Raw genomic sequence first — 27970 nt, 5'->3', positions numbered from 1 at the left:
TACTAGAACATAAAATGCAAAACTCAAAAAATGACTACTCCCCCTTACTGGCATTGCTGACATATTGCACCAAAACACTAAATGCAAGGGATTTCCAATGCTCAAACATACCAGATTGATAAGTGTTGGATATACATGGTGCCTGAAACGGCTCTATAAAGGAGGGTGCTAAAATAGTCTCTGAAATGTCCTAACGTCGTCATGTAGCCATCTCGTAAAGTGACAATCCAAAAAAGGAGTTACAGCAAAGGGTGATGCTGTACATGCACCTTGGGATTTTGCTCCCCTCCTCCCACCTCATTGGTCTGAGAAACACACCCTCTACTTCCAAATACAGATCTTCTAAAATAATCAGACTCATTTATTACAATAGATGGCCCATCTCCATATAGGGCTGAGCAACACTCTTTATATAGAGTGATGGAGACCAGGGGAGACAGACTAGGGGGAGACACAAGGCACTGGACATCCTGAAGGTAAGCATATAGAGGCAGTCTGCTGAGGAGGGCAAAGATAATCATCACAGGACCAAACAATTGTCATTACCACACATATGTGTTCAGTTGATTGATATTGTCTTTGTATTTGTCTATTTCATTCTCAGTCGAGATCCTTTCCACCAAACGTATTCAAGGTGTGACCAAGGACAGGTAAGACTAATAGTCTTCTATTAGTATATAGGTATATAGGTTTTTAAATATAGGTTTTACAACCAGCCTCTTAGTGGTTTGCATGAAGACTTTCAATGTGTTCCATGAAAACTATACATTACTATACTAATGTTTTATTTTGTTGTCTACTCATCAATCTAGTCAACTTGTATATGATGCATAATACGTCTTTCCTGTATAGTAATTACATGTAGTTGTAGATTTGAGCTGTACATGAAGCTGTAGGTTTGAGCTACAGTGGACCTAGCTACTTTTGGTCTGCTGTGAACCTCACACGTTTTGGTTTATTTACAATGTGTTATTGGTTTGCTGACCTTCATATTGTTCAGATAGTCTTATCAATCTAGGGTTCTAAATCTAGTAGCCCACCGGTGTTCTGCCTCGACCCTCATGACTTTTTTAGGCTATTATTTTGGGCTGTGGCTGCGAATCCAACTTTTTCGGCCTCACTCAAAGATGCAGAGCTTTCCGAAGCTTATGTGCAGATCCCGTTCTGCGAAAGTGTATTTTCTCTACTTTATGTGCAGAGAACAGGCTACTCAAGCGAATGGCACTTGTTTAATAATAAAGTTAGATCAAAGCTGAATCAGTGTCTGCAAGATCACATAACAAGCACCGTGACCATTCGCCTGAGTAGCCTGTTCGCTGCATCTAAAGGTGAGAATATGCACACGCGCAGCACGTGATCCGCACATGCGCAGAGGCTTCGGGAAGCTCCGGATGTTTTAGCACAGCAGACAAAAAATCCAGAAAAAGTCGGATCCACAGCCACTCCATATATTTTAAAGTTCTATTGGTCTGCCATGCTGGTACAGTATACTGTTCATATACAAAACAGACATAAAGTGATACTAATATCCAATATTCCAATTCATTTAGGTCTTTAGGGAGAATGTTTGGGACCGACTTTTTAAAATTAATTTAGTGAAGTATTAAGGCAAAATCAAAGGGCTGTAAAACATCCACATTCATGTTGAAGTGTTTAGAAACATATTCTAGTCTTATTTACAATAAAAGTGACTCCAAAATGACACAATACATTATTTACCATTAATTTCTATTGGGCAAAAAATTATCTGAAACAAAACCAAAACTAACTGCAAATGCATCCAGCAAGTTTGTAGAGTCGCAAGCTTGATTTAATCATTGCATGCTAGGAATATGGGACCAATTACTAAACTTTTGACTACTTCATTTATAAGAATCTTTAGGTGTCAATCATTTTGATCCCTACCTTTTTGAGGAAAAAAACATGACTTGTTAAACAAAAATCTCTTCCTCTATGCAATTGTATTAGTATAAAATAATAATAATTTTGAAACCCACTGTACGCATTCAAAGCTCTGTTTCACAAATTTAAGAATGTGTGACATGTTGAAGGCAGAGTTTGGGGTTGGCATTAATTTCAACCTGGTACTGTGTGTAAATAATATCCATACTGCATTCAATGCTCTGTTTCTGTCTGCACAGGTTTAAGAATGGGGGACAGTTTGATGGCAGAGTTTGGTGCCGCAGCTTCCTATCTGCGTAAGTCAGACAAGGAGCGTATGGAATGCCAGACTAGACCCTTTGACATAAAGAGAGAGTGCTATGTGCCAGACCCTGAGGTTGAGTACGTCAAGGCCACAATCACCAGCAGAGATGGGGCTAAAGTCACCGTTGATACTGAGTTTGGAAAGGTAAATATTTTACTATTAAAAATCTTCTTAAAATATACTTTTGGTCATGTAGTGTATGTGGACATCTGTTTGTCGAACATCTCATTCCAAAATCATTGGCATTAATATGGAGTTGGTCCCCCCTTTGCTGCTATAACAGCCTCCAGTCCACTGGGAAGGCATTCCACTAGATGTTGCAACATTGCTGCGGAGACATGCTTCCATTCAGCCACAAGAGCATTAGTGAGGTTGGGCACTCATTAGTGAAATCGGGCACTGATATTGGACGATTAGGCCTGGCTTGCAGTCAGCTTTCCAATTCATCCCAAAGGTGTTCAACGGGGTTGAGACCAGGGCTCTGTGCAGGCCAGCCAAGTTCTTCCACACCAATCTTGACAAACAATTTCTGTATGGACCTCACTTTGTGCACGGGGGTATTGTCATGCTGAAACAGAAAAGGGCCTTCCCCAAACTGTTGCCACAAAGTTGAATTGTCTAGAATGACATTGTTTGCTGTACCGTTAAGTTTTCCAGTCACTAGAACTAAGGGGCCTACCCCGAACAATGAAAAACAGCCCCGGGCCATTATTCCTCCTCCACCAAATTTTACAGTTGGCACAATGCATTCTCCTGGTATCCAGATTCGTCAGTTGGACTGCCAGGTGGTGAATCCTGATTTATCACTCCAGAGAATGTGTTTCCACTGCTCCAGAGTCCAATGGCGGCAAGCTTTACACCATTACAGCTGACGCTTGGCAATGCATAGTGACCTTAGGCTTGTGTGCGGCTGCTCAGCCATGGAAACCTATTTAATGAAGTTCCCGACGAACAGTTCTTGTGCTGATGTTGCTTCCAGAGGCAGATTGGAACTCGGTAGTGAGTGTTACAACCGAGGACAGACCATTTTTACGAGCTACCCTCATCAGCATTCGCCGGTCCCGTTCTGTAAGCTTGTGTGGCCTACCACTCCGCGATGAGCTGTTGTTGCTCCTAAACGTTTCCACTTCCCAATAACAGCACTTACAGTTGACCAGGGCTGCTTTAGCAGGGCAAAAATGTGACTTGTTGGAAAGGTGGCATCCCCTACGACAGTACCAAGTTTAAAGTCACAGAGCTCTACTGGAGATTGCATGGCTGTGTGCTTGATTTTATATACCTGTCAGCAACAGGTATGGCTGAAATAGCTGAATCCACTAATTTGAAGGGGTGTCCACATTGTTGTACACTATATATATAAAACTAAGAGCAGAATCCTGACTTGAGATCTTTAACTTTCATGCAAATCAGGCATTACATGTCGATTGATGATTTGTGAAAAATCAAGATAGGATTTGTCTCAAAAGTGAATACCTCTACACCTTGAAAATGAAACAAAATCATTTAATTTGCCCATCTTTCAGACTGTTACTGTGAAGGAGGATGACGTTCACCCCCAGAACCCGCCAAAGTTTGATAAAATTGAGGACATGGCGATGTTCACCTTCCTGCACGAGCCTGCTGTGCTGTTTAACCTCAAAGAGCGTTACGCAGCCTGGATGATCTACGTAAGTCAAGCCTGACTGCTAATATCTCCATTAAATCAAACATTCATTCAAATGAATGAAACTAAATCTGCATCTCCCTCGTCTTCCACAGACCTACTCAGGGCTGTTCTGTGTCACTGTCAACCCCTACAAGTGGCTGCCAGTGTACGATCAGTCTGTTGTCAATGCATACAGAGGCAAGAAGAGGACAGAAGCTCCTCCTCACATCTTCTCCATCTCTGACAATGCCTACCAGTACATGTTGTCAGGTAAAATATCACTTTTCCTTTTCATCTACATTGGCATATCAAATCATTTTTGTATAATGACACATTTACTGATACTTCTCTTTCAACAGACAGGGAAAACCAGTCTGTTCTTATCACGTAAGTACATCAACCAAAGGTTATATTGATTTGAGGCTATTTAAAATTAAGATAAATTCTGAGACGTTTGTATTTTCAATCCCAGTGGAGAATCCGGTGCTGGAAAGACTGTGAACACCAAGAGGGTCATCCAGTATTTTGCCAGCATTGCTGCTGTCAGTGGAAAGAAAAGCGCTGCAGAAGAAAAAAAGGTAAACAGAAAATAGAATGCAAGTAAAACTTTTGTTTTACTTGTCCGAAAGCTCAAGTCACTTGTCCTTGAAAAGAGTAGCAATAAAATAACTATAACGAGGCTATATACAGGGTGTACCAGTACCGAGTCAATGTGCGTGGGTACAGGTTATGACCTGCCGAGCCAGTTGCGGTGACACAGGAGTGACGGTGGAAAGTTATTTTAGGACATCGGACATGACAATGTCATTAATACCTGCTAAATAGTTAACTAGCGAGATAGCCAATTCAAAACATATTGTGTAGTTTGGCTTGTTATCTAGTTAGCATGTAAATCTTGGTGGGCAAACTCTATAACATGTTTTGGGATATATGCCAGCAAAGCCACTACACAACACAATACATTAATTGCACTAAAACGGTGACAAACAGTGCCCACAAACTGTTAGGGCCTACATAAAGCTGTCCCGAGAGCGGAGGTTTCTTACATTTAGCCTCATTAAAAAAAAACATAGCTGATATGGCTGACTTGCTTAAATAAATGTGGTTTCTACTGACTCCTTGTGGATTTGTGTAACTCGATAAAAAGCATTCTTCTTCAATAATGACAAATGCCGTTTTGACTTTTTAGCCATTATTGAACATTATTACATTTTAGTTCTGTAGATTGTCATCAAAGACTGTCATTCTCTAGATTTATAGTGCTTTCAAGACAACTGGGAACTCTGAAAAAAACAGGGTTGAATCATGATATCAGGGATCTTTAGGTCTGGAAGTCAGAGCTCTAGAAAGAGATCCAAGTTCCTGACTGGAATTCCGAGTTTGACGTCCGTTCAAAACACAATTTCCCAGTCAGAATTCATTTCCCCCCCCCATAGTTCCCAGTTGTCTTGAACACACTGAAGTCGGAGATTTCCCAGTTCTGAGTTCCGAGTTGTTTTGAACCAGGCAGAATCCATGATGGATTGACAGATTGGCCAATGTATTCAACCTTTTCTGGCCCATGGTGTTGCTTGTGAATGTTTATCCTTTTAAGCTTGGAAAAGAGACCATTTCAGACAGATGTTTTCAACCCTTAAACCCAGACTTGGACCACACCCTCTCCACCGAATTGCAGGCAGGGGAAGCAAAATAGTGATTGTTTTGCATCGCAATTAGCCACTCATTCCTTCCATTGTTGAATTTGCGATGTATGACTTTTGTGTAATGTTTATGTCCAATGACCGATGAGCACCAATACGTTTTGTGTATAATTTATCTTCATATGACAGAGATTGAAAAGATTGTCGACGTGATTCATGATGATGACTGCTTGCCTAGCTAGCTAGCTAAGATTTTGAAAGTATGATGTTGACAACAGTCCAATCAAAGCTACTGTAGATATAACGTGATTTGACATCATTTTATCTTGACCTTGAGCCTTCTTGGACAGGCACATCTAATGTAAATCTATGGCAGAAACCTAGGGGCTTGAACTATCTAGCTCTCCCAATCACAGCGCAACTAGAGAAAATGACCAACGTCTACGCTCTGTGCTTTCGCTGGCTGCTCTGTGCTACGCTCTGTGCTTTCGCTGGCTACGCTCTGTGCTTTCGCTGGCTGCCCCTCCACCACAGGAAGCACTGAGCTAGGTTGAAACAATTTGGACCTGTCTTACTCAAGAGAACATGTTTGTATCCGGCTTTATTAACTAAATTATTAATTTTATTTTTAACATTGTTTGCAAACTGATATGTAACGTGAATTAATTCCAAAATGACATTCAAAATGAGCAAATAAATACATTAGCTAAACATGCATTAGCTAAAACAGGCAGAATGATGGGTTGCCACTGTCTGTTGTTGTCTCTCTCTCCTCTGGCAAAGGCCCACTGGCACATGTAGGTGATGCAAACAACATGACCTTTCCAGGATTTTCATTAATGATCAAAATGTTGGTATAATTGCGGAAATAACTCACTAACTAGCAATGTGGCTTTCTTGCGACTGCATGAATGAAAGACAACTCATGCCTGTCAATGAAGGCCTACAATAATTATACTCTGATTTGTTCTGCAGAGATTGGGAGAACAGTGTGCAACACATTGCATCCAGAGGACACTGATCCACTGATGACACACATTGTGGTTATTCTGTGATTCTTTTTACTTGTCCAGTCGGACAACTTAAATCTATATTCTTCTTGTCCAAGCGTTAATGTCGAGCCCTGTGATCATCAATATCTATCCTAAAGTAAAAAAAGTTAATGGCTGGTTGAGCATATCAAATCAAATCAAATTTTATTAGTCACATGCGCAGAATCCAACACTTTACAGTGAAATGCTTACTTACGAGCCCCATAACAAACAATGCAGTTAAAAAAAAATAGAGATAAAAATAAGAAATAAAAGTAACAAGTAATTAAAGAGCAGCTGTAAAATAACAATAGCGATACTATATACAGTGGTTACCGGTACCGAGTCAATTAGCGGGGGCACCGGTTAGTTGTGGTAATATGTACATGTAGGTAGTTATTAGTGACTATACATAGATGATAACAACAGGTAGTAGCAGGGTTGTAAAAGGGGCAATGCAAAAAAAGCCATTTGATTAGATCTCATTTTATTAATGTAGTACTGGTGTTCATTGCAGCATTTTCACATTGTATGGATGTTGGTTTCTAGGGGACACTGGAGGATCAAATCATCCAGGCCAATCCTGCCCTGGAGGCTTTTGGTAATGCCAAGACCATCAGGAATGACAACTCCTCTCGATTCGTAAGTTTGTTCTTTGTTTGCAGTCAAAGACCATTCAAATCTTGTCCTATATTTTAATCTTATCTGTTATCTTCTCGATTTGAATTTTACAAGGATAAGAATTTTATTAGGATCCCCCATTAGTTGATGTCATGACGTCAGCTAATCTTCCTCGGGTCCATCAGCTAATCTTCCCTTTTGGGACTGTGTGCAACAGACCTGGGTTTAAATACTATTTGTTTTATTTCAAATACTTTCAGTGTTTAATTGAGCCTACCAGATAGGTGGGATTTAAACCCATTCAAGCTCAATCAAGCACACCGAAGGTATTCAAAAAGAAAACAACTACTACTACTTGAACCCAGATCTGGTGTGCTCATTCATTTCTGCTTTTGACAATAACTTACAGGGTAAATTCATCCGAATTCATTTTGGAGTCAGTGGGAAGCTTTCGTCTGCTGACATTGAGACTTGTGAGTACAATAGTATATTTGCTCAGAATTGAAGGTCTCTTTGACAGGAAACACATTAATACCAAAAGCACTTTTCCATACTGATCAGATCTACTGGAGAAGTCACGTGTAACTTTCCAGCTCAAGGCTGAGAGAGATTATCACATCTTCTACCAGATCCTGTCCCAAAAGAAACCAGAACTGCTGGGTGAGTATTAAATCATCAAACCGTGTACTGAGCAGGCTTGAGGTCCATTCTGAATTAAACTGAACATTTCTGATGAATTCCAATTCAATTCTTATGGTGCGGCCAGCGCATGCAGTGTGCTACCCCCCATTCCCAACCGTAAAACTCACAACATAATGTATTGTGATTTATGCCTTAATATTTCCTTTGTCCATGAGAAAGTTGCAATTATTTAAATGCCATTTAAGCACACAACATTGACATTTTGATGCACGAAAAACAATCTCCAGGTTTTTCTAAACTTGATTAAGACTAATTTGCCATCCTGTCTATTTCTAATATTACTGTTGTCTTGTTATTTTTATACAATGCCAATTTTCCTAATAGTATGTTATGGTCTATTCAACAGCCTAAACACAATTAAACTGTGCTGTTCAAATATTTTCAGAGATGCTACTCATCACCAGCAATCCCTATGACTACGCCTTCATCTCCCAAGGAGAGATTGCTGTAACTTCCATTAATGATGCAGATGAGCTAATGGCTACTGATGTGAGTAAAACATACTGTATACACTGAGCGTCAAACCCTTAGGAACACCTTCCAAATATTGAGTTGCATCCCCTTTTGCCTTCAGAACAGCCTACAATTCAATGGAGGATGGACTCAACAAGGTGTCAAAAGCGTTCCACAGGGATGCTGGCCCATGTTGAATCCAATGCTTCTGAAAATTGTGTCAAATTGGCTGGATGTCCTTTGGGTATTCTTGACAAACACGGAAGACTGCTGAGCGTGAAAAACCCAGCAGCAATTGAAGTTCTTGACACTCAAACCAGTGCGCCTGGCACCTACTACCATACCCCGTTCTAAACGCACTTCAATCTTTTGTATTGCCCATTCAACCTCTGAATGGCACACATACACAATCCATGCCTCAATTGTTTCAAGGCTTAAAAATCCTTCTTTAACATATCCCCTCCCCTTCATCTAGACCGATTGAAGGTGACATTAATAAGGGATGAAATCTTTCACTGAACTCACCTGGTCAGTCTATTTCATGGAAAGAGCAGGTGCTCCTAATGTTTTGGTAATAATCCAGTTGTATCCAACTCTCTCTCCAATACAAAACAATGGCTTTTATTTCGAAACTAGGATGCCTTTAATGTGCTTGGATTCTCCCAAGAAGAGATTAATGGCATTTATAAGCTGACTGGGGCCATCATGCACTACGGCAATCTGAAGTTCAAGAATAAGCAGCGGGAGGAGCAAGCAGAGGCAGATGGCACTGAGGGTGAGCACTGATTAAAAACCTCTCACTTTAACATAAAGTAATATCTGAAAAATATGACGCTCAGAGTGCCTCCTCCAACCATAAAACATTGCCTTTTCAGATATTGACAAAGCTGCATATCTGATGGGCCTAAACTCTGCTGACCTGGTCAAGGGGCTGTGTCACCCAAGGGTCAAAGTAGGAAATGAGTGGGTCACCAAAGGTCAGAGTGTCGACCAGGTGAGTCTCAAAAAAGTTGTACATTTCCAGGAGCTAATAATTTTGAGCATAAAACTTCTGTCTAGAGTTGCTAAAATGTTCATGCCTGTGATTCCTCATTGACGATGCCTTTTAGTCCAAGGCCTGATCTGTGTCTGGGAAACTGTCCCTAGGCGTTTATGTGGAGTCTATGTTTTGGTAAATTATTTTCTCAATATTTTGTAGGTTAACTACTCCATTGGTGCACTGGCAAAGAAAATTTACGAGAACATGTTCCTCTGGATGGTGATAAGAATCAACCTTTCACTGGACACGAAGAACGCTCGCCAGCACTTCATTGGTGTGCTGGACATTGCCGGCTTTGAGATCTTTGATGTGAGTGATTTGATAAAAGGCCACGTCACGAAACGATTCATCTAAAACATTACAGCTGACAAAATAAAGTAACTGTAAACTTCTATTTCAGTTCAACACCTTTGAGCAGCTGTGCATCAACTTCACTAATGAGAAGCTGCAGCAGTTTTTCAACCACCACATGTTTGTGCTGGAGCAGGAAGAATATAAGAAAGAGGGCATCGTCTGGGAGTTCATTGACTTCGGCATGGACTTGGCTGCCTGCATTGACCTCATTGAAAGGGTTGGTGTCTTCAGTTTCGCAGTAGTTTAATTTATATGATTGAATCTTTAGGATTTCAAACATTACAAGGGCAATCTTCATAAATGTGCTTCAACAACAAATTATTCTCATATTTATGCTTTTGCCTTAGTATTCATTTATTTTCATTCATTTTCCCCTTTCAGCCCATGGGTATCATGTCCATCCTTGAAGAGGAGTGCATGTTCCCCAAGGCCAGTGATTCTACATTCAAAGCTAAGCTGTATGACACCCATCTGGGGAAAAATGCATGCTTCCAGAAGCCTAGGATTATTAAGGGTAGACCAGAGGCACATTTCTCCCTGGTTCACTATGCTGGCACTGTTGATTACAACATTGGTAACTGGCTGGTGAAGAACAAGGACCCGCTGAATGAGACTGTGGTCGGACTGTTCCAGAAGTCAAGTCTTAAGTTCCTGGCCAACCTCTTTGTGGGCTATGCTGGTGCAGAAGGAGGTACTATGTGTTTTTAATCGGCAAAGACTACAAACCATAGAAATAAATACAAATGTACATGACAATAATATATTGAATTGATGTCATTATCATACAGCACCTGAAGAAAAAGCAGCTGGAGGAAAGAAGAAGAAAGGCTCTTCCTTCCAGACTGTGTCTGCATTGCACAGGGTAGATCTGACTTTAAATCAATATACTTCTGATGTTTTCAAATGGCAGAAAATAACACATGTATTATATTTGTGCTAAATTTGACATATCAGTTTGTTGTGGATTGGCATGTCAGCATTAAATGCCGTTGTGACTCGTGAGGTACTGGGAGTCATTTATGGAAAATTCTACATTTGTCATACTTACAGGAGAACTTGGGTAAACTCATGACCAACTTGAGGTCTACTCACCCCCACTTTGTGCGTTGCCTCATCCCCAACGAGACCAAGACTCCTGGGGCCATGGAGAATCCTCTGGTCATGCACCAGCTGCGCTGTAACGGTGTGCTGGAAGGCATCAGGATCTGCAGAAAGGGCTTCCCCAACAGGATCCTGTATGCTGACTTCAAACAAAGGTACAAACCATTATGCATTTCCTGTCCAAAATAAATTCCACTGTATACCTATTCAAGTGTTCCATTTTTGAAGATAATTGCTTTCTGATTTAAATTCAGATACCGCATCCTGAATCCAAATGCTATCCCTGAGGGTCAGTTCATGGACAACATAAAGGCAGCAGAAAAACTGCTGGGCTCTCTGGACATTGACCACACCCAGTACAGATTAGGACACACGAAGGTACGTTCTCTAAATAGATGAAAAACAACAGCAGCAATTATGGGGTCCAAGCATGACATTAAGAATACAACACCATCAGGTCGACCGGCGCAATGCCACTTGCTGATATACCACTGATCATGCTTACTACATATCATCTGTCTCTAGGCCAAATGGATCAAGTCAAGAGATACAAATATATACTTGGTGTAGCGCCACCATGTAGTAAATCCAGATCTGGCTACATATAAGATATTAAAAGCATTGTGCACATACTGTTTGAGATAGTCCGTGCCAAATGTTTTAAATCTTGGTCAACATGCTAGTTGTAAAATCAATTTCTCATTCTAAGGCCACCTTGTGGTCAATTTGTGCCTTTTTCGCACAGAGGCAAGACATCAACAATCTAAACATGACTATAAACATGGGGGATAACACATTCAAGTTATTTGTGGTCAACTGGCAGAAAAATACAATCCTACCGAATACAAGATGATCCAACCACCACATTATGGCCTTTGTGTCTCATTAGGTGTTCTTCAAGGCTGGTCTCCTGGGTACCCTTGAGGAGATGAGAGATGACCGTCTCGCTCTTATCATCACTGGAATGCAAGCCCGATCACGTGGTCTACTTGCCAGAATTGAGTTCCAGAAAATTGTTGAACGCAGGTTGGAATAAGAGTAGATAAAACTTCTGCAGACAATATGGTGGAGGTGGAAAAGGGTGTATAAAAAGCTACTTCTGTTCCATTTCACAGGGACGCCTTGCTTGTGATCCAATGGAACATTCGTGCCTTCATGGGTGTCAAGAATTGGCCCTGGATGAAGATGTACTTCAAGATTAAACCTCTGCTGAAGTCAGCAGAGACTGAGAAGGAGATGGCGAACATGAAGGAAGAATTCCTGAAGCTTAAAGAGGCTTATGCTAAAAGTGAAGCCCGTAGAAAGGAGCTGGAAGAGAAGATGGTCTCCCTTATCCAAGAGAAGAATGACCTGCAGATCGCTGTCCAAACTGTGAGTAACTTTAACTGAACTACCGTTACATTGCTGCACTCAAATCCTTTGTCAAAATTGCCTTAGCTAACTAGAGAAATGTAAAAACAGAGAAAGAGGAGACATGATTTGCTAAATAGGTATGTACAATCAGCGGAGCATTTGTAGTCTCCAAATATTTTGCCACCAAACAATCTTCTGAGCTTTGGAGAATTTGATATACTTACAATATATTGACACATTGACAGTCAGAAGACACTATTGGTGATGCTGAAGAGAGATGCGAGGGTCTGATCAAGAGCAAAATCCAGCTTGAGGCCAAAGCCAAAGAGCTGACAGAAAGACTGGAGGATGAGGAGGAGATGAATTCAGAGCTGACTGCTAAGAAGAGGAAGCTGGAAGATGAGTGCTCAGAACTCAAGAAGGACATTGATGATCTGGAGCTCACTCTGGCTAAAGTGGAGAAGGAAAAGCATGCCACAGAGAACAAGGTAAAAGTTGTTCTTCATTATTGTATTGTTAAAACTCCAATTTATTGTTTTGGATGAAAACGTAATGACATTGTTTCCTTAGGTTAAAAACCTGACTGAAGAGATGGCAGCTCTGGATGAAATCATTGCCAAGCTGACCAAGGAGAAGAAGGCTCTGCAGGAGGCTCATCAGCAAACGTTGGATGACCTGCAGAGTGAGGAGGACAAGGTCAACACGCTGACCAAGGCCAAAGCCAAACTGGAACAGCAAGTTGATGATGTGAGTACCAAATAGGAAATAAAAAATTACAACAAATTAAGTAATATCCTAAAATAGCCTACAGCACAATAATGTTTAATATATCCTTTATCAGCTTGAAGGGTCTCTGGAGCAAGAAAAGAAGGTCAGGATGGACCTTGAGAGAGCCAAAAGAAAGCTAGAAGGAGACTTGAAGTTGACCCAGGAGAGCCTAATGGACCTGGAGAACGACAAGCAGCAACTGGAGGAGAGAATGAAGAAGTAAGATCACAACCCACAAAATCGAATTAATTAATTCCTTTACAGAAAGCTCTAAAATGTGTGCTTTACTTATCAGGAAGGACTTTGAGATGAGCCAACTCAACAGCAAGATTGAGGATGAGCAGGCCATGGGTGCCCAACTCCAGAAAAAACTGAAGGAGCTGCAGGTATTTCAATAGCATTATTGAAAAGGGACTCTTTCTGTTACACTTGCAGAGTTGTAAAGTAACGAATTACAACTACTCTCGTTAATGTAATTTAGTAGCTTTTCCGAGTATTTTTCAAAGTCAGTCATTTTATTCTAGTTGAGGAAAATGTTTTGTAACAGTATTCTACTTAAGGAAAATATTTCAGTAATCCTTGCACCCCTGATTTTAATTGCTTTGAATGTTTAATTTATTTTAAAATATTGCCTTGTTGAAATTCATAAAATAAACTAACTTAGATCCTACTGTACTTTTTCAATTTAATGCATGGAAAATATGTGTAACAACATTCAGATAATTAGCTCATTTTGCTAAGGTTATCAAGCTTAATGAAGTACCCAGAGTACTTTTTAAATTATCTACCGTTTACGTTTACTTGAGAAGGGTATTTCAGTACTCTTTCCAACATTGTACACTTGACACTTGTTCTGTAAATCGTAATTCCCTCTATTGCAGGCCCGCATTGAGGAGTTGGAGGAAGAGCTTGAGGCTGAGAGAGCTGCCCGTGCCAAGGTGGAGAAACAGAGGGCAGACTTGGCCAGAGAGCTGGAAGAGATCAGTGAGAGGCTGGAGGAAGCAGGTGGAGCCACTGCTGCCCAGATTGAGATGAACAAGAAGAGGGAGGCTGAGTTTCAGAAGGTGCGCAGAGACCTTGAAGAGGCTACTCTGCAGCATGAGGCTACAGCTGCCACTCTGAGGAAGAAAAATGCTGACAGTGTGGCTGACCTGGGAGAGCAGATTGACAACCTTCAGAGAGTGAAGCAGAAGCTGGAGAAGGAGAAGAGTGAGCTCAGGCTGGAGCTGGATGATGTGGCCTCCAACATGGAGCAGATTGTCAAGTCTAAAGTATGTGGTATCACTAAGCAATCAAAACGTGTTATCTGCACATGCTTTTTAATGATGGAATCTAGTGACGGTGTTCTGTCATTCAAAAAACAAATCTGTTTTTAGACAAACTTGGAGAAAATGTGCCGCACACTCGAGGACCAGATGAGTGAATACAGGACGAAATCTGAGGAAGGACAGCGATCCATCAATGATTTCACCATGCAGAAAGCAAAGCTTCAAACTGAGAATGGTATATTAACAAAAAATATGGACATTCACATGAACAGCAACAACAAATAACCAAATAAGTAATATAATTTGAAATAATTAGAATTGCATTAAAACAGGTGAACTTGCCAGACAGCTGGAGGAGAAGGACTCTCTGGTCTCCCAACTGACCAGAGGTAAGCAGTCCAACGTTCAACAGATTGAAGACCTCAAGAGACAACTGGAGGAGGAAGTCAAGGTATTTATACTAAAAATGCAGTGTCAATAATCAACTTCATTTAACCTCCGGCATAATTTGATTCTTTACAAAATGTCCTTACCAGGCAAAGAACGCACTTGCCCATGCAGTGCAGTCTGCTCGCCATGACTCAGATCTGCTGAGGGAGCAGTATGAGGAGGAGCAGGAGGCCAAGTCTGAGCTGCAGCGTGGCATGTCCAAGGCTAATGCTGAAGTGGCTCAGTGGAGAACCAAGTATGAAACTGATGCCATCCAGAAGACCGAGGAGCTTGAAGATGCAAAGTAAGGACGTTTTCTTACTTTTAAGGCTATTCAACCTTGGCTGAATTAGTGACACACAAAAGTACATGAATGATACTTGTATTACCTGACATAGAGCGCATTCAGAAATTATTCAGATCCCTTGACTTTTTCCACATTTTGTTACGTTACAGCCTTATTCTAAGATGGATTAATTGTATTTTTCCCTAATCAATTTACACACAATACCCCATAACGACCATGCAAAAACAGGTTTTTAGAAATTAATAGCAAAAAAATTACTGAAACATCCGATTTACATTAATATTCAGACCCTTTACTCAGTACTTCGTTGAAACACCTTTGGCAGCGATTACAGCCTTGAGTATTCTTCGGTATGACGCTACAAGCTTGATACACCTGCATTTGGGAAGTGTCTCCCATTCTTCTCTATAGATCCTCTCAAGCTTGGGTGGGGAGCGTCGCTGCACAGTTATATTCAGGTCTCTCCAGAAATGTTTGATCAGGTTCAAGTCCGGGCTCTGGCTGGGCAAATCAAGGACATTCAGAGACTTGTCCCGAAGCATCTCCTGTGTTGTCTAGGCTGTGTGCTTAGGGTCATTGTCCTGTTGGAAGGTGAACCTTTGCACCAGTTTTAGGTCAGAGCGCTCTTGAGCAGGTTTTCATCAAGGATCTCTCTGTACTTTGCTCCGTTCATCTATCCCTCAATCCTGACTAGTCTCCCAGTCCCTGCTGCTGAAAAACATCCCACCACGATGCTTCACCGTAGGGATGGTGCCAGGTTTTCTCCAGACATGACGCTTGGCATTCAGGCCAAAGAGTTCAATCTTGGTTTCATCAGACCAGAGGATCTTATACTCATGGTCTGAGAGTCCTTTAGGTTCCTCTTGGCAAACTCCAAGCAGGCTGTCATGTGCCTTTTACTGAGGAGTGGCATCCGTCTGAAAATTCTACCATAAAGGCCTGGTTGGTGGAGTGCTGCAGAGATTGTTGTTCTTCTGGAAGGTTCTCCCATCTCCACAGAGGAACTCTGGAGCTCTGTCAGAGTGACCAAAGGGTTATTGGTTACCTCCCTACAAAAGGCCCTTCTCCCCCGATTGCTCAGTTTAGCCGGGCGGCCAGCTCTAGGAAGAGTCTTGGTGGTTCCAAACATCTTTAATTTAAGAACGATGGAGGCTACAGTGTTCTTGGCATCCTTCAATGCTGCAGATATTTTTTGGTACCCTTCCCCAGATCTGTCCCTCAACACAATCCTCTCTCAGGGCTCTACAAACAATTCCTTCGACCTCATGGCTTGGTTTCAGCTCTGACATGCACTGTCAACTGTTGGACCTTATATAGACAGGTGTGTGTCTTTCCAAATTACATCCAAACAATTGAATTTACCACAAGTGGACTCCAGTCAAGTTGTAGAAACATCTCAAGGATGATCAATGGAAACAGGATGCACCTGAGCTCAATTTCGAGTCTCATAGCAAAGGGTCTGAATACTTATGTAAATAAGGTATTATTTTTATTTTTTAAAAGAAATTTGCTAAAAACCTGTTTTTGTTTTGTCGTTATGGGTTATTGTGTGGATTGATTATTGTGTATTGTGTAGATTGATGAGAAAAATATATAATTGAATACATTTTTGAATAAGTCTAACGTAACAAAATGTAGAAAAAGTCAAGTGGTCTGAATACTTTCCGAATGCACCGTACAAAAAAGGCAGATGTCTTAAATATTTCTCATCTATGTTAATCCAGGAAGAAGCTGGCTCAGCGTCTGCAGGATGCAGAGGAGGCTGTGGAAGCTGTTAATGCTAAATGCTCCTCCCTGGAGAAGACTAAACACAGACTCCAGAATGAGATTGAAGATCTCATGGTGGATGTGGAGAGATCCAATGCAGCTGCTGCCGCTCTGGACAAAAAGCAAAGGAACTTCGACAAGGTAAGAAAATTAATTGTAGACAAGTCCAATTAGCCTTCATTATAGTACATGATAGGGGCAGCAGGTAGCCTAGTGGTTAGAGAAGTAGGCCAGCAACTTCAGACTGGAAAACCTGGTGCGGAGTGAGCCGGTAACCGGAGGTTTTCTGACATCATCCTACCATCGCCTGCAGTTGTGCCCTTGAGCAAGGCACTTAACCCCCTATAATTGCTTCAGGGGCACAGAACTGCAGCTGACCCATTGCTTCCTGCAACTGTGTGTCTCGGGGCTTGGGTTGTGACCGTCTTTCCTCTGTAAGTTAATGGACAATAAAGTACATCTTATCCTAATCATATACTGTACTGAAACCACTTATCTTTCCAGGTCCTGGCTGAGTGGAAGCAGAAGTTTGAAGAGGCTCAGACTGAGCTGGAGAGCTCCCAGAAAGAGGCCAGATCTCTCAGCACTGAACTCTTCAAACTCAAGAACTCTTATGAGGAATCTCTGGATCATCTGGAGTCCATGAAAAGGGAGAACAAGAACCTTCAAGGTCAGAGGATATGCATTATTAGATGCACGGCATAGGGGGAGCCCACATTTCATGGGGGGACACGGGACCTTCCTTGATTTGAAGGGCACAATTCACAATTGTTACACTGATCTAAAACAATGCATACATCCGCGATGCTTTAGGATAGAAAACAAGCAGCAAACTGCCAGAGAAAGGCACATGGGAATGTATTTGGTTGTCTCTATGACATTCAGAAGCTGAGCCATGACCTTCTAAAGTCGAGGAGTTTTAAAAAATTGTACTTTGTTTGGGAAGTCATCTTCAGTGAGGGCCCAAAAAGGTGACACGTTTTTTTTTGCACAGAAACTTGCTGCTTTAAAGTGAACATGTCTAGTGACTTTCAGGCTTGATCCCTTCTTGAAATGCAGGTTTAAACTGTGTACTAATTAAACCACAAAGATTATTATCGACATGATCAGTCTCTGTGTAAACTAAAAAGTGGTTAATGTGAACCTAACTCATAGATAAAAATGTTAAGGAAAGCTATCAAATGTTATTTGTTGCCTAGGCTTTACTGCAAATGACACTCAAGTCCACAGAATAAACAACTGATACTGCAGTTAGCCATGACAGCCTTTATAATAGAACGCATGTGACCACAAACACACACTAAATATTGCACTTGGGGAAAAAAACATTGTAAAGTACAAACAAACATCCATTCTATTTCTGCTCTATTACAGTGACTACGATTATAGTCGCAGCGGTCTAAGATATTGCATCGCAGTGCTAGAGGTGTCACTACAGACCCTGGTTTGATCCCAGGCTGTGTCGTAGCCAGCCGCGACAGGGAGACCCATGATGTGGTGCACAATTGGCCCTGCGTCGTCTGGGTTTATGGAAGGGTTTGGCTAGCCGGGATGTCCTTGTCCCATCGCGCTCTAGCGACTCCTTGTTGTGGGCTGGGTACATGCATGCTGACTTTGGTCGCCAGTTGTATGGTGTTTCCTCTGACACATTGGAGCGGCTAGCTTCCGGGTTAAGCGAGCAGTGTGTCAAGAAGCAGTGCTGTTTCGCATGGCTCTCGACCTTCGCCTCTCCTGAGTCCGTATGGGAGTTGCAGCGTTGGGACAGTACTCTAACTACCAATTGGATATCACGAAAAAGGGGTAAAAAGTCCAAACAAAAGAAATATATAACATTCACTGAGTAAAAAGTAAAATACTCACAAAATGTTACAGTATGCGAAGTTCAACACAACAAAATGTGAGAAAAAGGGAAAATGTATGGTGTTCCTTTCACCACTATAGTGGCATCCAACTTAAGCCAGGCCAAGCTCCAGCTACACTTGATTCCTGAAACCACTTGTTTAACAAGCAACGCCTCATTTTCACCAAATTCTCTCATTCTGAAAATTAACCACATAAGAGGGAAAACATTAGTTTATATCTATATTTATTTTTGGACACCGATTGTGGCCAAATGTATTAATTTTTTAAACCTATATTTAACTAGGCAAGTCAGTTAAAGAACACATTCTTATTTTCAATGACGGCCTAGGAACTGTGGGTTAACTGCTTGTTTAGGGGCAGAACGGCAGATTTTTACCTTGTCAGCTCAGAGATTCGATATTGCAACCTTCCGGTTACTAGTCCAATGCTCTAACCACCTGCCTTACATTGCACTCCATGAGGAGCCTGCGTGGCAGGCTGACTACCTGTTACACGAGTGCAGCAAGAAGCCAAGGAAAGTTGCTAGCTAGCATTAAACTTATCTTATAAAAAACAATCAACCTTAACATAATCACTAGTTAACTACACATGGTTGATGGTATTACTAGTTTATCTAGCGTGTCCTGAGTAGCATATAATAGATGCGGTGCCTGTTCATTTCTCATCGATTGACAGCCTACTTCTCCAAATGGGTGATGATTTAACAAGCGCATTCGTGAAAAAAGCTCTGTCGTTGCACCAATGTGTAGCTAACCATAAACATCAATGCCTTTCTTTAAAATCAATACACAAGTATATGTTTTTAAACCTGCATATTTAGTTAATATTGCCTGCTAACATGACTTTCTTTTAACTAGGGAAATTGTGTCAAATTGTGTTCCGTGCAAGCAGTCAGGGTATATGCAGCAGTTTGGGCCACCTGGCTCGTTGCGAAGTGTGTGAAAACCATTTATTCCTAACAAAGACCGTAATTAATTTGCCAGAATTGTACATAATTATGACATAACATTGAAGGTTGTACAATGTAAAAGCAATATTTAGACTTGGGGATGCCACCCGTTAGAATAAAATACAGAACGGTTCCGTATTTCACTAAAAGAATAAACATTTTGTTTTCGAAATGATAGTTTCCGGATTTGACCATATTAATGACCTAAGGCTTGTATTGCTGTGTGTTATTATGTTATAGTTAAGTCTATGATTTGATATTTGATAGAGCAGTCTGACTGAGCGGTGGTAGGCAGCAGCAGGCTCGTAAGCGTTCATTCAAACAGCACTTTCGTGCATTTGCCAGCAGCTCTTCGCTGTGCTTCAAGCATTTAGCTGTTTATGACTTCAAGCCTATCAACTCCCGAGATTAGGCTGGTGTAACCGATGTGAAATGGCTAGCTAGTTAGAGGGTGCATGCTAATAACGTTTCAATCGGTGACGGCACTCGCTCTGAGACCTTGAAGTAGTTGTTCCCCTTGCTCTGCAAGGGCCGCGGCATTTGTGGAGCAATGGATAATAATGCTTCGAGGGTTGCTGTTTTCGATGTGTTCCTGGTTCGAGCCCAGGTAGGGGCGAGGAGAGGGACGGAAGCTATACTGTTACACTGGCAATACTAAAGTGCCTCTAAGAACATCCAAAAGTCAAAGGTATATGAAATACAAATGGTTTTACATGGCACATATTGCACTTTTACTTTCTTCTCCAACACTTTGATTTTGCATTATTTAAACCAAATTGAACATGTATCATTATTTATTTGAGGCTAAATAGATTTTATTGATATATTATATTAAGTTAAAATAAAAGTGTTCATTCAGTATTCTTGTAATTGTCATTACTACAAATAAATAAACAAATAAAAATTGGTCAATTAATCGGTATCGGCCTTTTTTGGTCCTCCAAAAAAGCGTTGAAAAATCATAATCGGTCGAGCTCTAGTCAGTAGTGATCAAAACGTCCATATTAGACAAAAACATTTATAAAAAATGATCATCGGATCTATACGAATCAAGTATGTTACCTATTTTGGATTCAAAACTAATTTTGCCTAAAGGTGACTAGTTTGCATCCCTGTATCTTATACAATGTGTGACTCTGTCACTATCAAATCTATTCACTTTCTGTAAAAGAGAATATGTATAATTCAATTGAGTTTATATAAATTATCATAATAAAACATATTTGGTAGCGGAATAACACTTGGGGAAATTGGGTAAATTTATTATCCTTCTTATTATTATTATCCTTCGTCTTCTTCTCCTTCTTCTTATCACTAAATAGCATAACCTAGACAATTAAAGATGGAAAATACAACAACATCAGAGATAACAAATATTCTGATGAACAATTACATTTTTCCACAGAGGAAATTTCTGACCTGACTGAGCAACTTGGTGAGGGAGGAAAGAGCATCCATGAGCTGGAGAAAATCCGTAAACAGCTGGAGCAGGAGAAGGCTGAGATACAGTCTGCTCTAGAGGAAGCTGAGGTAAGAATAGAAAACATTTACTGATAGTGAAAGTACCAGAATTTAAATGTAAAATCTTCTAAACTATGGGTGGCTGTGGTCTCATAGGGCTCCCTAGAGCATGAGGAGGGCAAGATCCTGAGAGCACAGCTGGAGTTCAATCAGGTCAAAGCTGACATTGAACGGAAGCTAGTGGAGAAGGATGAGGAGATGGAGATGAATAAGAGGAACCAGCAGAGAGTGGTGGATACCCTGCAAAGCTCCCTGGAGTCAGAGACTCGCAGCAGGAATGAAGCTCTCAGGCTGAAGAAGAAGATGGAGGGAGATCTCAATGAGATGGAGATCCAGCTCAGCCAGGCCAACAGGCAGGCAGCAGAGGCCCAGAAGCAACTTAAGGGTCTTCATTCCCATCTGAAGGTAACACCTCCACACCATTGTGAATTAATAACATTGCTTGTGCCTTCACAAAAAGCCAAACCACACTGTGAAACAAAATATAGTAAAATCATACATTCTCTCTACAGGATTCTCAAATGCAGCTGGATGATGCTCTTCGTGGCAATGATGATCTGAAGGAGAACATTGCTATTGTAGAGAGACGCAACAATCTGATGCAGGCTGAACTAGATGAGCTGAGAGCCATAGTGGAGCAGACTGAGAGAGGCCGCAAACTGGCTGAGCAGGAACTGCTGGATGTTAGTGAGAGAGTTCAGCTGCTGCACTCACAGGTAAGACGGTAATAGATAACAATTCGTGTTCTCCTTAAAATGTCTGCGATTTGAGATTCGCTGAGGTTATATTAAAATGAATTTGTCATATATATGTGTAGAACACCAGCCTGTTGAGCCAGAAGAAGAAGCTAGAGGGCGACACATCCCAGCTTCAGAATGAAGTGGAGGAGGCCGTGCAGGAGTGTAGAAATGCTGAGGAAAAGGCCAAAAAGGCCATTACTGATGCTGCCATGATGGCAGAGGAGCTGAAGAAGGAGCAGGACACCAGTTCTCATCTGGAGCGTATGAAAAAGAACATGGAGCAGACCATCAAGGACCTGCAGCACCGCCTGGATGAAGCTGAACAAATTGCCATGAAAGGTGGCAAGAAGCAGATCCAGAAGCTGGAGTCCAGAGTAAGTGTCTGAGGCCCAGCTACATAATCTTCTATTAATTCTAAATCATTTTTTCATATTTATAGTCATATTTCTAGCTTTAATATTAAAAGCAGTGGTAACTAACAACGTAAATGGAATTAATGTGTTAACATTCATCATTTCTTTCAAGGTGAGGGAGCTAGAGAGTGAAGTGGAAATGGAGCAAAGGAGGAGCAGTGATTCTGTGAAAGGTGTCCGTAAATATGAGAGACGCATCAAGGAGCTCACCTACCAGGTACATCATATATTTTAATTTGATTTGCATTATTAACACGCTAAGAATCAAATGTAAGACACACCAATGACAATTATTTCCTTTCTTTTTGGGGACAGACTGAGGAAGACCGTAAGAATTTGTCCCGTCTTCAAGACCTGGTGGACAAACTGCAGCTGAAGGTCAAATCCTACAAGAGAACTTCAGAGGAGGCTGTAAGTAGAACATGTTCCATCATCCAACTAATACATCTGTAATTCTCAAATTGTTGTGTTTTCTAAAAACTTAAATCATGCTTAAAACATTTCACAGGAGGAACAAGCCAATTCTAATTTGGGCAAGTTCCGCAAGATTCAGCATGAACTGGATGAGGCAGAGGAGAGGGCTGATATTGCTGAGTCTCAGGTTAACAAGATGAGAGCCAAGAGTCGTGATTCCGGCTCCAAGGTCAGTAAAGTTATTTTTTCAAGAGTCCGAAAGGATCATTTGCAAACATCCCATGTACTGTAGATGGCAAAAAAACGAAACTTTAAGGCATATTTCATCAAATAGCTATTCGCATTATCGTTATTTATATTCCTGTTTCCCCTTTAATTTAATTGTGTCTCATCCTAAAATTGTTTTAGATTACTCCTTGAATTTGTGCCACAAACAGGTTTAACAATTTTCTGCGGTACATCCTGTAGTTGAAGAGCAGCAATCTATTGAACTTAGTAGGAAATCAATGTATTGCCCAAGATTATCATAATACATTAACAAAGTCCATCAGGGATTTGTATTTTCCTTAAACTTTCTGAAGAGGCAATGCAGGAATGCCCCTTTCTTTGTGTGCGTGTTTGTCTACCACTTTGTGTAGCTGTTAGTGATGATGCTAATAATGATAACCGTCATCTGGTAGATGGAAAGGGTTTCCCAAAAGCATTCTCAATTAAATGTTAACTACAAAGTAAACCTACCTGGTATCATGATAATTTGCATCTATCCAGTGCGATCTTTTTTTTTGCAAACTCCATAATTACATGTGTGGTACAGAAACACCACTAACCAAACAAGTCTCTTGCTGGTGCCCAGTTGAATTAAATGGTATCTACACCCAAAAATGAAAATGTATTAGATTTTTCCCAGACCTCAAAAGTGGTCTCCTGATATAGTGGTCTCCTGATATAGACTTAGAACATCCAATTTAGTTGTTTTTCTATTAAAAATGTGCAATTTTGAGAGCAAAAAACAGAAAAAAACTGGGCAAAAAAACAGAAACCTGGATTGACAAAACAGAAAAAAATGCATTTGGAAAAAAAATGAATTATTGCAAAAAATTTAACAGATTTCATAGGGCCCTAAGTTATTTTTTTTGTGGCCATTGAAGTCTTTAATGGCACATAATGGCTCTATAATAAATGTTGTGTAAACTCTTGAGTGTATTACACAGTAAGGTGAATCAGGTACTTGTTTAGTATCTGTATAGGGACAGCATGAAGTTCATAGTGTATTCCATACCAGGAGGGGTTGCGTTAATGCAGAATTCTGCGTTTTCACGCAGAAAAAAAAGTATAAAACACTTTTGTAAATGTACTGTAGATCTAAAATGTTTCTTATTGTCATTTCTGCTCGGCTTCTGACTAATGTTGTGCTTCAGTTGCACTTCCCCACTCAGATAAGAAATCCTTACTCATGTGGTTAGACCAATCAAATTCCTGCATTCACTAACAGGCATTCTATCAGCAGATTGCACTCTGACTGATGTGTAGCTACTTTTCTCCAATTCTCTGTGTACTTTACTCTGGTAAAACACAAGATGAACAAAACATTAGGAAACAGTTGGCTACATTCTTTCTATGATAAACATGAGAAATATGTTGACCATTCATTTTTGCAAAAAAAATCCTAATTTACTTGTTTAGCTGCTACCCAAAATAGCATTGCACTTCTGTTGTCATCATTTTTTTTAACCTTTATTTAGCTAGGCAAATCAGTTAACAAATTCTTATTTACAATGACAGCCTACACAAGCCAAACCCTAACAACACTGGGCCAATTGTGCGCCACCCTATGGGACTCCCAAACACGGCCGGTTGTGATACAGCCTGGAATCGAACCAGTGTATGTAGTGACAACTCTAGCACTGATGCAGAGCCTTAGACCCCTGTGCCACCCGGGAGCTTAAAAATGAAGCTTTTTTCTGCTGAATGTGCAGGAAAGGAAAACTATAGTTGCATGCCTCTGATCACTCTATTGAAGCAAAAGAAACCTGTGGACTTTCAATATAAATGCAAAACTAAATGGTTTAAAACATTTTTTGATGGTCTGATGGTTTTGAAAATACAGATTTCTAAAAACTAACACAAACCATTTTCCATAATATACATACTGTACATACCTGTTGAAGTTTCCAACCATATCATTTTAAGCACACAGTATATCAAATGTTTTCCTTCACACAGTAATATTAAAAAAATGCTCATGAACAATCCATCTTCTCTGTCACAGAAAGGAAAGGATGAAGAGTGAGGCCAAGAGTTGTGATGCCAGCTCTCAGGTCAGTTCTTTCCATCAAAATAATTATATTGATTATAATTTTCAAATTCCCTCATGTCAACAGCTTCTACCTCAATAGCTTTGTAAGTATTTGATGTCAAACAGCTATACTATCATTCACATGACATATTTTTATACTCACTGAGTGTACAAAACATTAGGAACACCAGCACTTTCCATGACATAGACTAAGCAGGTGAATCCAGGTGAAAGCTATGATCCCTTATTCATGTCACTTGTTAAATCTACTTCAATCAGTGTAGAGGAAGGGGAGGAGCCCAGTTAAAGAAGAATTTTAAAGCCAGTTGACAGTTGAGACATGGATTGTGTATGTGTGCCGTTCATTGGGTGAATGGGCAAGACAAAAGATTTAAGTACCTTTGAACGGGGTATGGTAGTAGGTGCCAGGCGCACCAGTTTGAGTTTGTCAAGAACTGCAATGACGCTGGGGTTTTTCACGCTCAACAGTTTCCTGTGTGTATTGAGAATTGTCCACCACCCAAAGGACATCGAGCCAACTTGTCACAACTGTGGGAAGCACTGGAGTCAACATGGTCCAGCATCCCTGTGGAATGAGATTAATTGAGGCTGTTCTGAGGGCAAAAGGGGTTGCAACTAAATATTATGAAGTATTCCTAATGTTATGTACACTCATTATAAAACAGAATCAAATATGAATTGGATTATTGTTTACTTTTAATTATTTTTTAAACATTATTTCTAAAGCATAATGGTTTCAGTGGTCACTTTCTGTGCAATGGCAAGCAAAACTGTTTTTGTAAATTATTTATTATAAGATTTGATTGTAAGATTTAAACATAAATGAAGAACAGTATTTAATAATAACGTTTTCAGAAGCACATTTTCTCAACCTTTATCTATCTTCTTTGTCACAGAAAGAACATGATGAAGAGTGAAGCTCTCAGATGGACCTTTCTGAAAATGTCCTGACTGTACTGCTTTAGTTTTCTATATTCTCCATGCAACATGAGCAGAATAAAGAATAAACTAAATTTAAAATAGCCCCTCTGTGTATTCCTTGTAACATGTTACCTGTATGACAACGGTTTTTCATATCTGTTTGTCGATGGTGTGTACGGAGGCGAAGTCAGGTGCAGGAGAGCAGAGTGTAGTGAACATGTGCACTTTAATTCCATTCCACAAAATACAGCACATAAAAACAATAACGTGCCAAAAACACGGAACATGGCAAAAGTAAAGCGCCCGACAATAATCCACATCACAAACAAACAATACACACAAAGACATGGAGGGAAAACAGAGGATAAATACATGCAGTAATTATAGAATGAAAAACAGGTGTGTAATGGAACAAGACAAAAACCAATGGAATATGAGAAATGGAGCGGAGAGTGACAGCGTTAGCCGAACGCCGCCCAAACAAGGAGAGGAGCCGACTTCGGTGGAAGTCGTGACACTGGTATAGACATCTATCAGGGTTGGTGTTGATTCCATTTCAATATTTCTGGTATGTTCTATAATCTAATTTGGTTATTTAATTCAAATTGACTTCTAATCACATGGCCCAGTGACATGCTGGACAGAAAGTGACTTTCCCACTAGCACTCGCATTATATAAAAATGGTTTATCTATCTATTGACATACAGTACCAAACAAAAGTTTGGACACACCTACTAATTCCAGGGTTTTTCTTTATTTTTTACTATTTTTTTTACATTGTAGAATAATAGTGAAGACATCAAAACTATGAAATAACACATATGTAATCATGAAGTAACCAAAAAAGTGTAAACAAATCCAAATGTATTATATTTGAGATTCTTCAAAGTAGCCACCATTTGCCTTGATGCCAGCTTTGCACACTCATGGCATTCTCTCAACCACACTTTTTGTTTGGCCAGGCAGGGATGTTCTTGTCCCATCGTGTTCTAGTGACTCGTGTGGCGGGCCGGACGCATGCACACTGACACGGTCACCTGGTGTACAGTGTTTCCTACTACACATTAGAGGTCGACCGATTATGATTTTTCAGCGCCGATACCGATTATTGGAGGCCCGACGAAGCCGATACCGATTAATCGGCCGATTTTTCTTTATTTATTTGTAATATTGACAATTACAACAATACTGAATGAACACTTATTTTAACTTAATATAATACATCAATAAAAATCCATTTAGCCTCAAGTAAATAATGAAACATGTTCAATTTGGTTTAAATAATGCAAAAACAAAGTGTTGGAGAAGAAAGTAAAAGTGCAATATGTGCTATGTAAGAAAGCTAACGTTTCAGTTCCTTGCTCAGAACATGAGAACATATGAAAGCTGGTGGTTCCTTTTAACATGAGTCTTCAATATTCCCAGGTAAGAAGTTTTAGGTTGTAGTTATTATAGGAATTATAGGACTATTTCCCTCTATACCATTTTTATTTCATATTCCTTTGACTATTAGATGTTCTTATAGGCACTTTAGTATTGCCGGTGTAACAGTATAGCTTCCGTCCCTCTTCTCCCTGGGCTTGAACCAGCAACACAACGACAACAGCCACCCTCGAAGCAGCGTTACCCATGCAGAGCATGGGGAACAACTACTAGAAGGCTCAGAGCGAGTGACGTTTGAAACACTATTAGCATGCGCTAACTAGCTAGCCATTTCACTTCGGTTACACCAGCCTTACACCAGATAGGCTTGAAGTCATAAACAGCGCAATGCTTGACGCACACGAAGAGCTGCTGGCAAAACGCATGAAAGTGCTGTTTGAATGAATGTATACGCGCCTGCTTCTGCCTACCACCGCTCAGTCAGATACTTAGATACTTGTATGCTTGTAAGCTCCTGAGTCCATATGAGAGTTGCAGTGATGAGACAAGACTGTAACTATCAATTAGATACTACGAAATTGGGGAGAAAAAGGGGTAAAATAAAATTCCACTCTGTCTATCAGCGCAGCCAATGTCCCCCTTATAGTGCAAAATCGCCGTACCACATTTGAATAATGCGACACAACATGTAGGAATGTTGAAACTGTTCATTACTATTCACAAAACAATGTCCATACAGGCTAGAACACTTCACAATGCAAGAA

At 40.5% G+C, this 27970-nt stretch overlaps 1 protein-coding gene across 1 annotated transcript; it reads left to right on the top strand.

Annotated features, from left to right (window-relative positions):
* Positions 1 to 427: 427 nt before the first annotated feature.
* LOC112215297 (myosin-7-like) lies at positions 428 to 25923 on the top strand. Its single transcript, XM_042298743.1, has 40 exons — positions 428 to 476; positions 605 to 650; positions 2142 to 2350; positions 3730 to 3873; positions 3965 to 4121; positions 4211 to 4238; positions 4324 to 4429; positions 7072 to 7164; positions 7553 to 7616; positions 7705 to 7803; positions 8231 to 8334; positions 8935 to 9073; positions 9174 to 9292; positions 9497 to 9646; positions 9738 to 9908; positions 10073 to 10382; positions 10480 to 10553; positions 10742 to 10947; positions 11047 to 11170; positions 11682 to 11818; positions 11908 to 12163; positions 12391 to 12633; positions 12716 to 12892; positions 12987 to 13132; positions 13209 to 13299; positions 13795 to 14184; positions 14290 to 14416; positions 14514 to 14632; positions 14718 to 14914; positions 16642 to 16825; positions 17189 to 17354; positions 20902 to 21026; positions 21114 to 21422; positions 21530 to 21733; positions 21835 to 22131; positions 22283 to 22387; positions 22486 to 22581; positions 22679 to 22813; positions 24854 to 24902; positions 25798 to 25923. The coding sequence occupies exons 3-39, from the start codon at positions 2150 to 2152 to the stop codon at positions 24872 to 24874; spliced, it is 5814 nt and encodes a 1937-aa protein (XP_042154677.1). The 5' UTR covers positions 428 to 476; positions 605 to 650; positions 2142 to 2149; the 3' UTR covers positions 24875 to 24902; positions 25798 to 25923.
* The last annotated feature ends 2047 nt before the right edge of the window (positions 25924 to 27970 follow it).

The sequence above is a fragment of the Oncorhynchus tshawytscha genome, linkage group LG16, assembly GCF_018296145.1.
Source record: "Oncorhynchus tshawytscha isolate Ot180627B linkage group LG16, Otsh_v2.0, whole genome shotgun sequence".
NCBI lineage: Eukaryota > Metazoa > Chordata > Actinopteri > Salmoniformes > Salmonidae > Oncorhynchus > Oncorhynchus tshawytscha.
Note: the sequence above shows the minus strand (reverse complement) of the source record. Positions and strands in the feature narration are given on the sequence as shown.